This window comes from Melanotaenia boesemani, chromosome 15, assembly GCF_017639745.1.
Source record: "Melanotaenia boesemani isolate fMelBoe1 chromosome 15, fMelBoe1.pri, whole genome shotgun sequence".
NCBI lineage: Eukaryota > Metazoa > Chordata > Actinopteri > Atheriniformes > Melanotaeniidae > Melanotaenia > Melanotaenia boesemani.
Window position 1 is genome coordinate 475586 of NC_055696.1, and position 13265 is coordinate 488850.

Genomic DNA, 13265 nt, shown 5'->3' on the forward strand with positions numbered 1-13265 from the left:
ACATTTTTCACTCAGTCTTATAGCTCATGGACGAACAATTCAAATAGAATAATTTATTTGTACAGTCCCCCGAAGTTCACCTTTCTACTTAAAATCACATCCACTCAGTTATCCAATCAAGACTGAGAACATGCAGGCTCACACAGGGCAGGCCGCCTTCAATGGCCAGAGTTCTTCTTAGACCACCATTTGAAACAGAACTGCTGGCATTACCATTATAAGAAAGAAAAGAAAAACTAGATGATGATGGGTAGGCCTACCTATGATTCACCTTCCAACACAAAAGAGCTTGTGTTTTCTATTTTTATTTACTGGATTCAGTGTATTTGGAATGATTATCATGCTGAAAAATGAGGCCACAGCCAATTGGATGCTTTCCATACAGTTCTATAAATGTGGATCACGTCTGACTACCTCTCTGTTAATAGCTCCACTAATTTGGGCATAACCAGCCCCACACCATGACAACCCGGTGGCTTCATGTTTGCTGTTCATTATCCCGATCTTCTTGCTATAATATGGTCCGTGATTTGAACCAAAACTCCAAAGTTTGGATTCTTTACTCCCTCAAACCGCTCTTCTGACCGTACGTCCACGTCTTCAGTCATTTAGCATATCTCTGCCCTTTCTCTGTTTCCCTTCCTAAAGCGCGGCTTCTTGACAGCCATCCAGCCATATTGCAGACACTACATTTCCCATCATGCATTGCGCACATGCAGCGTAGGTGTTTCCGGTGTCTTATAACATTTCACTTCCTTCCACACAGACCGACGCGAACAAATCGAAAAAGGAGACGTTGCTAAGTTTAAAGTGTTTCCGCCAGTAGTCGCTTTTAAAAGCGAGTTTTTATTTGATTTGTATCGGGTGGGCCGCAGAATGCGGTCCGTGGTGTGCAAGGCCTGAAGAATCGTTGACAAACGCGGACCCTAACGTGTAGGCCTCCGAAGAAAGTTTGGTCGAGGGCCTGTAAACAACATGTCCTCCGCCTCGCAGCCTTCATCGAGACGGCAGTGGTGCTACCTCTGCGATCTGCCCAAGATGCCGTGGGCCATGCTGTGGGAGTTCAGCGAAGCAGTGTGCCGGGGATGTGTGAACTACGACGGGGCTGATCGAATAGAGCTCCTCATAGAAACAGCCAGGCAGCTGAAGAGCACGCACGGAGTTTTAGACGGCAGGTCTCCGGGTCCACAGCAGGGCAAACCCAGCTCGGTTGGGCCCGTTGAAGCGGGGCGGCAACACGGTGAGCGTGTAGACAGGGGGAGGGGGGAGTATGGGGTGTCCTCTCGCCTCCCCAACGGGCTGCACAGAGCTGAAGACGCGGCTTTGTCAGAGGGCAGCCGTCAGAGCCCAAACACCCGCCGGGCTGTAGCCGGTGCAGTCCCCAGTCTGCACGGAACCATATCACATGCCTTGATAGCTCAGGGGCTAGTAGCAGCCCCACATGGGCTTTTAGCCCCGTTATCAGGTGCCAGAGCGGGGGCCACACCTATTGCGGTCTCAGCTGGCCCCATAATAGGTGATGCTGGCAGAAGGCAGGCTGTGTCTCTGGGTGTGGGAGCTAGCACCTCAGCCCTTGTGGGTATAGATCCCGCGATGTGGAGGAACAGTGAAATGATGGCTGAACTGAATGAGGTGGCTCGTAGCAGGATGGAGGGATGGCCGAACCGTCCCAAAGTAGTCCGAGATGTGCTTATAGCTCTCAGCAGCTGCATCCCCTTTAATGTGCGTTTCAGGAAAGACCATAACATGATGGGTCGTATTCTGGCCTTTGATGCCAGCACAACTTCAGAGATTGAGCTGAAGGTGTTTGTGGAGTATCCTGCTGGCTCTGGAATAATCTTTTCAGGAATCCCAGACCTGGTCAGGCAGATGTTCAGAGATTCAGCCAAAGATGCAGGCAAAGCGGTGAACTCTGGGCTGCGCTATGTGGAGTATGAGAAGAGGCAAGGCACAGGAGACTGGCGTGGGCTGTCTGAGCTCCTGAATGATGGTGTGCGACTGTTTAAAGAGCCCCCTATCCCCGAGGTTCTGCCACAGCCAGATACAGTGCTGCCTTTGGCAGCTGCTGGGCGCCCTGGTCCAGCAAAGGGCACTACTAGGCGCCGCAAGGCTTCTCCAGGTTCAGAGAATGGAGAGAACGAAGGGAGGCCTGATCATACAACAAGGGAGCCCTGGTCTCGTGGTGCTTATACAGGTATCGATCCCCTTTCGGGCATGGCAGCCCCTCAAGAAGGCCCACCACGTCTACACAGCCAACCGTCACCCATCTCGGCACTCATGGGAGTCGCAGATAGTCTGAGCTCCAGTCAGATGGCCAGGGAGAGTCCCAGCATGTCTACAGCCCACCCCTCCACAACTGGCCGCTCCACCAGCAGCAGCCCATCCACTGCCTCTGCCTCCGTCTCCCAGGCAACCATGGGGCAGGGTTTGAGTGCCGTGGGGCCGAGCAGCAACACCAGTGCCGGGGAGTCTACGAGCAGCACGCAGGGCGCCCTCCTCTGTTGCACCCTCTGCAGAGAGCGTCTGGAGGACACACACTTTGTCCAGTGTCCCTCTGTCCCCCACCATAAGTTCTGTTTCCCCTGTACCCGAGGATTCATCCGCAGCCAGGGTCAAGGAGGGGAGGTGTACTGCCCCAGTGGAGAGCGCTGCCCCCTGGCAGGATCCACCGTGCCTTGGGCCTTCATGCAGGGAGAAATCTCAACCATCCTGGCCGGAGATGGAGATGTGACAGTAAAGAAGGAGAGCGATCCTTGACGTCTCTGTCCTGCTGTGGTGAACGGTAAGAAGAGGAAACATGAAACAGTATGTTCATCACAGGCGAGCATCTTTCTCTTGATGTTAATACCAAAGTTTCAAACCTTTCACGCTAAAATGACCCAAAAAAGGACAAACAAGTTTAATAGAAACAATCTTTAGCTGCAGGGTTAGTTAGTTAGTTAGTTAGTTAGTCAGTCTGCCTGTTGCCGTGGCATCTCAGGCTTCAGTAGCTCACAGCCCATGTTAGAGAATGTAAAACCTGACAGATTTTACATAAATATATCTTTTATTTATTGCCTCTTCACATTTTTTCTGAGTATTTAAAATGTTTTGGGTGAAAGAAAAACAAACATGGTGACATGGTGTGGAAATAATAGGAATGAGCAAATAAAAAGTTAAAAGTTTTATCTTTGAATTGCCAACCCAAGAATTTTGTATGTATCCACATATTACTTTTACTTTTTAATTCCATATATATATATATATAATATACATTCTTTATTCTGCTGCAGCCTTTTTAACTTTATCTTCAATACGAAGTGTATCTCAGTATTTCTTTGGGAACTTGTAATGTTATATTTGGTAATAAAAATGTGAGTTGAAGGCTGGAAGCTGCAGACCTGTGCAGGATAAACAAAACTAGTTTAATTGAATGAACTTCACACAAACCGGGGAAATGTTCAGCCGTGAGGATCAGGACTCTGCAGGGTCAGAGCATCCGTCGAGGCCGGACTCCTAATCTTTGTCATGGTTGAAATGGGCTCATTCTGTCTCCAGTGTTAATTGGTTTAATTGTCCTGGTTGAATTTGGGATTAATGTTGCTTGTTGGGTGGAGCGATTGATGGATCTCTGATCCAGTGTTTGACTCGCTTGTCGGAGGGAAATGCTTTAACAGCTACGTCCAGACGCAACAGAATATCCGTGGTTGATTCAGGATGAAGCAGCTCATTGTTGCTCTGATTTCTTTCTTCTCCACAGTGGATCAAACTCTTTGAAAGCACTTCCCAGTTATCTCAAGCAGAGGTCCACGTTGGCTGCATTTCATCCTGTGTGCCTCCAGAGGAGAGAAACTGAACCCCAGGAGGACGCCTCCACAACGACCAGTTACTAAAGACACGAGGCGCTCGGGGAGGGGCCGCCTGTGTCGGGGCTTTGTCCAGCACGGCCGAGGCCTCGTTTGAAAAAGCCGGGGGTTGAAAGCACACGTTGGTCTGTTCGACAATCTGATTTGTCTTTATTTACATTTTCTGTTTTTGGTATACGTGTTGCATTTTCTTCTATCCAGACACAAGACAGCGATATTGATTGATAACGAGACAAAATCATGCAATTTTTTTGAAAAACAAATGTTCCCAAAAAACCCCAAACATTTGGTCCTTAATGCCATGGCCCCCCAGCGTCTCTTAGGTATTCTTGTATGTCAAAAATGTGAATTTACTTTCAACATGACGATGTAATTTCTATTTTTGATACAATACAAATTTCTATGTATTTGTTTATAGTGATAAGAAGACCAAAGATGGCTTCATGCTCATTGTATTTTACTGTATCGTAGCGGTGTATGCTCTATTTACTGATAACCCTGGCATCAGTCACGAATTAGTCCACTTATCACACATGTAAGCTTGTTTTGTCCATTTACTTTTTGATCTATATGTATGGTAAGATAATTAGCACCACAATCTTTAATGGTTAACCCACATATGTGATCCTAACAGGTCAGTTCTACAATAAATACCTGAATAGTTGGAGGTGTTTTACTCATTTACTGCTCATTTAAATCTCTCAGACTTTAAATGTGTTTTTAACAAACTTTATTTGATAAACATCACAAACACAAACCCCACCATCAGGATGAATTTAAGCCAAAGCTGAACATGTAAACGCAGGTGATGACAGCAGAAAGCAGCGTATAGGTGGTGTTCGCATTAACTCGACTTCTCCCAACACAAACAAAGCTAATTACTTGGGCAGCATTAGTTTCAACCTCTAACACCACAACAGGCAGGAATCATGGCAGACGGTGCAGCTGTCGGTCATCGGATGCACATAGAAGTCCACGTTGGGGCCACGTGCACACAACCGCCACCATCACTAGGTTCCCCCTACAGACTTTATTTATCAAGCGTTTTAAACCAGACTTTCACCCATGCATGATGTTTTCTTACTGGGTTTTATTTTATAGCTAAACTAACTCGGGTGGAAGCTTTTCTAAAGAGAGACCGCCTCCATCACCAGCCTTGTTGGTAAAACAGCGTCATGGTAACGACGCATTCAGGGATTTCTGTGCTTCCACTATGGCTGAAAGTCTGAGAGCAAAGCAGTTCAACAGCTTCCCAACCCCCACGGCAGGTCGGAAACCTGCTTCCTGGAGAAAATCAGTGGCAACCTGGTTCTCTTAAGTGCACATGAACAACATGCTTGACCAAATAATGTAAATGGCTACAGCGATGTGCACACCCCCACCACCACACCCCGATCAGAACCACACATTTGTTGATGTGTGAACATATTTTAAAGTGGTAGAAATCCTATATTTCTCTGTTACCTGTATAATCTCATTCACAACTCTTGTTTTAATGAATATCTGATTGCAGAACACATGAGTGGTTCAAATGGGGCTCCCGTTGTGTCCCAGGGCCTCCTGAGCTCCTTTCAGGGTCTCCTTCTTCACACACTTCCAGTAGCCGGGGATGCCGTTCTGAGGCTGCACCTGAAGTCACAAAGCAGATGTTCAACTCAGCATCTACCTTTCACTCCTTCATCACATCACATGGAGTTTGGTTTCTGCCGTACGAGTCGTGCATGAAAGGTGCTCCTCAAGGTCAAAGACGGATCTGCTGTTTGCTGATACGTCACCACATCTGGACGCCATCCACCTTAATGTCATTCTTACCGTCATTCTCCTTCACACACAATGAACAAGCTAAGAAAAGTCCATCTTCAGCACACGGAGGCGGAGTAGAAAATCATAGAACTGTTGGCTTCTCTGGTTTTTCCTCAGTTATCATGGAGCTCTAAAGTATGGATCCCATCAGAGAGACAAGACGCAACGTCTCAGGACTAGCTGAGTGGATCTTCTTGACTTTATGTTTTTTATGTCTTCCTTTCATTGACCTCTAATCAAGCATCTTCCTCGTATCACGAGCCCCCCTGTACAGGTGGCATGAAAACACGTAGCATACCGAAACCATCGCCAGGACTGTCAACCACTGACAACAAAGACGAGAACAGCCCTGTCCACTGCTAATGTCTCCACTTCAAGCAAACCAGACACACCAGGTGTCACATGGAAGCAGAGGCTGCAGGTTACAGAGACGTCTTCCATCACTGGGACTAAAACTCCAGCAGCTAGCAGCTAAAGAGGAGCTAAAAAGCTCAAAACCCTAAAACGAAATGCTACACATCACCCGACGGCCTCCTGAGATATTTACCTGTGTAACATCTCTATTGTACAGCTCCTCTTCAGACTTACTCATTCTCAGATCTGCTGTTTTCCAGGTGAATCTACTCTGACGTCTTCGTCTGAAGGAACCTCACGGTGCTCGTTCAGACAGAAAAAATAGGCCTTGTGATGAAGAGGTTAAAGGTTTAGCCAATCAGCTCGCTCACAGCCGATTTCTTCTCTGCACACTGAAGCCCACGGAGTAATGCATGTCTGCCAGTCTGCAACTAGAAATTACCCAGAATCCTTTAGTTTGCGAGCGCAGAGAGCTACACAGATGATCAAGTCATTTCTTCTGTGAGCTTTAAAATGCTTCTGTGTATTCTTTCTTCTTAAAAACAAGTCTAAGATGCTGCAGACGGAAGATGGATCAACATCATTTATGCAGTAAAGCTGCAGGATCGCTGCTTTCCAGTGTTTTCTGCATCTTCTACTGGAAATTTTTAATGAAAAAATATTAAAAACGTGGATAATATTATTAAATCTCTTTTTATGTAGCAACTACAGCAACATGAAAAGCGGGAAGCTCACCTTCAGGCCGCGCAGCATCCTGTCATTCATCACGCCGATGAATTCCTTGTGGCTCAGGCAGTTGTCTCCATCCATGTCGAAGAGTTTGAACACCGTGTCCAAGACGTTCTCCGATAGTTCGTGGCCCGTGGCGATCTTCACGGCTCGCTTGAACTGGGCTGCAATAAAGACCAAAAAGTGAGGTTATCGGAGTATCTGGTATGAGGAGAAACATGTCGGGTCTAACCAGCAGACGTGTTACCCAGCCCCACAGGACGGTTGGCCTCAGTCACCATCTTCATCGAAAAGGCAAAATCCTCCAGGTTGTTTGTGAACAGGCAGAAGGCTTTGAACTCATCAAATGTGATGCTCTAGGAAGCAAGATGTGCTCGATTACTATGAGCCCACATTAAAGTCGTACTGCGAGGCAGGGGCGGACTGGCCATCGGTCATACTGGCACCTTAAAAACCTCCATTCAGTCTTTAGCTGAACCTGGTAGAGAAAACATCTCTGGAAGCAAACACAGTTTCCATCTGAGCCTCATTCCTCGTCTTTCTCCAGCAGAGCTGCTGTAATGTTCATCGCTGCCCTGGAGTACACACCTTTATTTTATTCACTCTTTTTGGACCTATTTAATGTGACTCCTGCTAACTCGCTGCATAGCTTTAGTAGTTTTAAGAAGCTGAACAGCTGATTTTCACATTCAAGGCAGCTGAAAGGTCTGTGGCATTCAGGACCGGATACGGGTCGGTCTGGGCCAAACTTCCAGGGCCGATTGTTCCCAGTCCGCCCCTGCTGACAGGAGCAAGAAGAGGGGGAGTCTCTGTACCTGACCAGCAGGGATCTTCTTCCTCATGTTTTCCCAGTACACCTCATTGTCTTCTTCGTTGGTGTAGTGAAGCAGCCACTCTGCAAAGTCTTCTCTTCTCATGGTGTCCATTCCTTTGGAGAACTGCAGGAACTCCATCTCCTGGACCTCAGCTTGCAGGTCCTCCATGAACCTGAACAAGAGGCTGATTACAGAACCGGGCATGCTCTGAAATCCCAGTCCTACCATGTTTGTGGAGAAAACTGACGGATCATAAATACGGCTTCATGTAAAAATTAAACGAAATACGCCTTCTTTTCCTTGAACAGTGTACACATGATGTTTCTGTGGTGTTCAAGGTGCTTTTGTCCACTACAAGTCAAACGTTTGGACACACTGATTCCAGCGTTGTGTCCAGACTTTCGGCTGTTTGTCGAATTGAAAAACAGTAAAGAGCTCCGGAACCTGCTGACGGCAGCTTTCTTTACCTGCGAAACTCCTGATACTGCAGCTTGTTGTCTCCTTTCTTCCCGAAGAAGTACGCCTGCAGCGTTGTGTTCACGCCTTCTCCTCCATCTGCTGCCGTCTGTGTCGATCCAGGCTGAACAAACACTGCTGTTATTCCTCAGAGTGAAGAGGCGACTTACCGCGAACAAACCAGCAGATCTTTCCATCACGTGGACGGGAAACACACCTCTGCTGCGTCCTTCGGAGGTCTCGTTTTACTTTGCCCGAGGATTTTCTTGAGCTGAGGCAGGAAAAATAGAGTTACTATAAAAAAAAGCAAATACTGCAAATTTTACACACACACACACAAAGAATAAAACAATTCATAACCAAATATACCAGCAGGCTCTTGTTCAGGCGCTCCATCAAGTTTAATCAAACTCGCTTCGGTGTGTTTTGGATCATCTTGCTAATAAATTACATTTCTCTACTTCTGCTCCCGTCTCAGTGGAATAAAAATCTACTTCTTTCCCCTGTAGAATCAGAAAATTATTTTTTTCCAGTATTTATTTTGTTTTTATAGAACTGTAAATAAATTCAGGGGTTGAACATTCCCTCCATGAAAAGTCCAACCAACCAACGTGCAGCTCTTTCGTCTTATTCATCAACACGGAGACGCGAGCAGACGAGAATCTGCTGCTTTCTACTGGATGCTGGAACCACGTCGACATACGTGCAAAACGTGCCAACATGCAGTCCACCGAAAGAAACCAGCCGAGCTCGCAGGAGGGATGGACGGAGCGGACAGAAACAAGGCAGGCATCTTTAAACCCTGAAGGGCGCCTCACCTTCCCGCCGCCTCCGCTCCGACTTCCGACTGCAGCAGCATCAGCAGCTCCGCGGCAGCGTTAAAGGTGTTTGAACAAACATGAAGAAACAAATCTGGATAACGTGTCATGATTTTAGATTAAACAGTCAGCTGAAGTTCTCACCTTAAGAAACTCCTTTTGGTCCACTTGCTCATTGCCATCAACATCCAGCATTTTGAAGGCGATGTGGAACCCGGTACGCGGCTCTGTAGACGCAGGACAGTCACGTCATTCAGGAAATCTCTACAACCGTCACAAACTATGGAGCAAATCCAGTCCTGATAGACTAGTCTGGTCCCACATGAAGTCCAATCCACTCAAAGATCACCAAGATTACAGCAGAAAAGGCCCACAGAGCAGCTAATGGGCTCCAAGAATAACTTACTGGTCAGGATGGTCAGCAGGAACAGATACTCTGTGTAGGAAATCAAACCTGCAGGAAACAAAGGGAAATTCAAGTTTGCTTCAGAGACTGCCGGCCGATGACAAGCAGAGATGTGGAGGAGGGAGCGCACCGTTGTCCCCTAAGTGTCTGAACAGCTCGGTGCCAGGCCGAGCTTTGGAGGCAGCGAGCAGCATACCGTCCACCTCCTGCATGGAAGAGGAAAGGTTACGATCAAGCTGCCCGGAGAGAAATCAAGGATTTAGGAGCAGCGTGAGGGTCCAAACACACCTGTGATGTTAAATTTCTCTTCTGGAGCTTTCCTGCAAGAGACCAAAGACAGAAAAAAGTATCAATAACAAAGATTTATACCCCAAAAAACTCATTTTGGCCTCGAGTCCAAGAAAACCCGACTCGGTCGCCCTAATAGATGCCCGGTGTCGTCAGAAACCTACGCAGGATCTGCGTAGTTCGGGTTAGTTACGACAGAAAACCTGGACACATTTAACCCCGCGTATTAAAATGAGGTCAACGCTCAAGTGAACAACATCACATGACATCATACGTTTCGTAACTACTTATTTAACCAAAACCAACTAAAAAAACTAACAGAAGTTGCTGCCCATCGGTCTCGTTGAGGTTACGTCGTTTCCAGACTACGTGAAGTTCTTCATTCTACACTGATTAAAGGTCCCATATGATGCAAAACCCACTTTCTAAAGGTTTTCTAACATCCATGTGTCCTCAGCCTGCGTATGAGGCCCAAAAATGTCTGAGTCTGAGAGGGAAACGACCTCTCCCCCCGGTAGTGGACACTGTCATTGACCCGCCCCCCGGCTAGCTGAGCCTGCCCTCTAAAATCACCGAGCGGGCGCCAGTGAAAGCCGGATCCTCTCCCAGAGAGGGGCGTGGCCAGGCTCCACTCATGACATACATTTAAAGGTTCAGACACAGAAACAGCCCGTTCTCCGGAGAGCCACTAGACCAGGTTCTCCAACTCCGGTCCTCGTGAGCTACTGTCCTGCAGGTTTTACATGTCTCCTATTACAACACACCTCTGCACAAGCCTGTTAATGACCCAGTGATTTGAGTCAGGTGTGTTCATCAGGGTAGAATCCAAAACCTGCAGGACGGTAGCTCAGGAGGACCGGAGGTGGAGACCCCTGCTGTAGAGCCACGTCTGGAGCGGCTGAGACGGGAGAAGCTGAGCTGCACCTCGTCCTCGGCCAGCCTCGGTTAGCATGTCGGGTGAGATGAAGATTCGGATTCTTTTTACTTTTAATCTTTTCTGTAAAGCACGTGATGACGCGCTCTACTGAGAAACCTGCTTTCGTTTTTTTTGCTTGTTTTATGAATGAATACTGGATTAATTCAATTTGAATCGCTTCAAAACCAATTTTTTTAACCCAGCTCTACAATTAAGTGTTTTCACATGACTGAAAGTATAATTTAAAGTAAACACACTAATTTCTTCTTATTTTTAATTTTTCTGCATTAAATCTGATTAATTAATATTAGAATTCATGACAATGGCAACTGTGATTTCACTTTACTACAAGTGTAATAAACCAATCTGAAAGTACAAACGGTGTCAAAAAAATGCACATTTCTAACCATGTACACAACATATCGGTACATAAATGACAAGACTTTATCTAATTCGTTTGTATACTTCTGCACAAAATCCTCACTGAGGATTGATCAAATTAGTTTGTTTGCTTTTCAGAAGAGTAGATTTAGTAGTAATGATAATGTTACTTGTACCAGAAAAGAGACACCAATCCATCCTTTAAAAAATTCACCATCCTCATCACAACACAGTCAAATTTATTGTGAATGTAAAGTAGTGAAAAGTAAAAAATTAAACAGAAACAGCCCAAACAATAACTTCCATTCAGTATGTTTTGGTGACACCTCTAAATGCATGTGTGAAATAAAGTCAGACTGCATGTGGAGTCCACCGAGCACGCGTGCAGTTTACTCGTGTACGTGTTCAGCTTACGATCCACTTGCTCCAGCATCACAGAGAACAGGAAGTCTCTTGGGGTCATATAGGGCTCCTTTTCGTACCCCACTGAGGCGAACTGAATGAAACGCATCTTTCTGGCCGAGAGCATGGGAGCAACACCTTCCTGCAACACAAGGGAAACAAACAACACGGTGGACCAGAAACTCGTCTCATTTCTTACTCAAAACAAAGTGGGTGGTTACTGAACTGGTTTTCCTTAACTGGTCTGGGATTAACTGACTTTGATTAAGTTGTAATTATGTAAGCTACATTTTAAACTAAAGTCTATTATATTTAATTACATGGCCACACATACATGAAGGAAAAGTGAAGATTAAAAACAGGGATATTCGTTTAAGATTGTCGTTAACGGCCGCTAGAGGGCGTGGTTTGTCATAAACTGATAAGAAGCGTTTACTCCCTCACTATAATACTTACCTTTACTTTTACGTAGCAGCACATTACTTTCGATTAAATGCGACAAACACTAAGAATATAACAGTAGAAATCTGTTTGCGGTCAATTTTGACAAAAAAGAAAAAGAAAAAAAACTTTTTGAAGTGTGTACTCACTTTTTCTTCCTCGGCATAAACAGCGCAGGGCAGAGTCCTGTTGTTAGCATGATACTGGTAGTAGCAGATAGCCCCGGTTCCAATGACAGACCCCAAAATACCAGGAGCCGCAGCACGGCGCAATGCTACACTTTTCAGAGTCCGAGAGCTCCTCAAACAACTCCTGAATACAAGGCCGAACCTTCCCCAGCTGGCCATTTTGAGGAAGCTTACTCGCTAGTTCGTTGCGCAAACGAGCTTCCGTAGTTGCGCAACTGACAACCAATCGCAGCACAGTATCCCTGGTACGTTGTTCCAGTAACCAATCAAAATTTAACTCGAATCTCGCAGCAGATCCAGAGCCCTCGATATACTCATAGTTGCGACATCCGTTGACTTCGCTGTAAGAGCGGTCACGTGGGTCATGGAGCCTGCAGTACCAAACAAAGCTCGCGCTGCTGGACTTTACTACGGAACAGACAGCAGCAATCGGATTTCTGAGGGTGGAAACTAAATAAACACATACACGTTTGTCAGTGAATGCATTATTATGTTAATGTTGATTTAAGTGATGATCAAGTCATGTTTGACAATAGATTAAATAAGTGTAACCAGCACAATAATTTCATACATTTTTGGAGAGAAATATTCATCTCAACCAACAAGCTAGCATTTATTAAAGATCAGACATGATGGTCCTCATTAGCCTCTTTATTTCTTACTGCTAACCATCCTTATAATTCACTTTAGTAAGATTAAATGATCCGGTTGTTTACTATTACCTATTAAAGCCAGCCGTGTGGTAGCTTGTAATGTCCCAGCAGTTTGGATTTAAAGTCAAAGACACGATGCAGACAACACAGAAGATCCCTTCAGACAGACTGTCATTTCAATGGTTTCTATTTAAAAGTCTTAATCTGCACCGTCTCTCTTAAGCTGGATTTTTTTAACTTGATCATGCTTAGTTAATGTGCTTCCCTTTTTGCCTTGTTTTTTTATTATGCTTCATATATTCTTATGTTTTTAATGTCTTTGTAAAGCCCTTTGAATCCCCATGTTGTTGAATTGTGCGGTATAAATAAAGTTGCTTTGCTTTGAATGTAAAAGGAAAAGTCTCACTGAGTAACAACCTGGTTTACTAAAAACTCACCTGACCTGCTGGTGGGACTGGCACCGACAGGACAAGAAAACAAGTTAAACCTTTAAAAAACAAACTTTTTATTGACATAAGACAATAAAATAATAAATCAGTTTCAGTTTGCATAATGAAATGATAAAAATAAACCTTGGGGAAGGAAAAATGACAAACTGATGGATGTCAGTGTTCCTGCCTGCTGCTCCTGAACAAATAATAAAAAAAAATGACAGTAATGGCTAAATTAGCTACAGAATGTAAGTGTAGAGCTGCTGTAACATGAGCTGATATCAATGAGTTTTACCAGATAAGTCAACAAGTATGTGTGAAACAGTAATGCAAGAGGAA

General features: G+C 45.3%; 2 protein-coding genes across 2 annotated transcripts; one reads left to right on the top strand and one right to left on the bottom strand.

Moving 5' to 3' along the window:
• The first annotated feature begins 419 nt into the window (after window positions 1-419).
• On the top strand, window positions 420-4509 carry LOC121654087 (interferon regulatory factor 2-binding protein 1-like). Its single transcript, XM_042007969.1, has 2 exons — window positions 420-2782; window positions 3740-4509. The coding sequence occupies exon 1, from the start codon at window positions 976-978 to the stop codon at window positions 2755-2757; it is 1782 nt and encodes a 593-aa protein (XP_041863903.1). The 5' UTR covers window positions 420-975; the 3' UTR covers window positions 2758-2782; window positions 3740-4509.
• Window positions 4510-4560: 51 nt separating this feature from the next.
• Window positions 4561-12048, bottom strand: micu2 (mitochondrial calcium uptake 2). Its single transcript, XM_042007970.1, has 12 exons — window positions 11804-12048; window positions 11226-11355; window positions 9515-9546; window positions 9357-9432; window positions 9227-9274; window positions 8965-9047; window positions 8220-8273; window positions 8014-8126; window positions 7547-7718; window positions 6979-7087; window positions 6738-6895; window positions 4561-5474 (listed from the first exon to the last, which is right to left on the bottom strand). Exons 1-12 carry the CDS (start codon window positions 11999-12001, stop codon window positions 5373-5375), a joined length of 1275 nt encoding a protein of 424 aa, XP_041863904.1. The 5' UTR covers window positions 12002-12048; the 3' UTR covers window positions 4561-5372.
• Between the last annotated feature and the right edge of the window lie 1217 nt (window positions 12049-13265).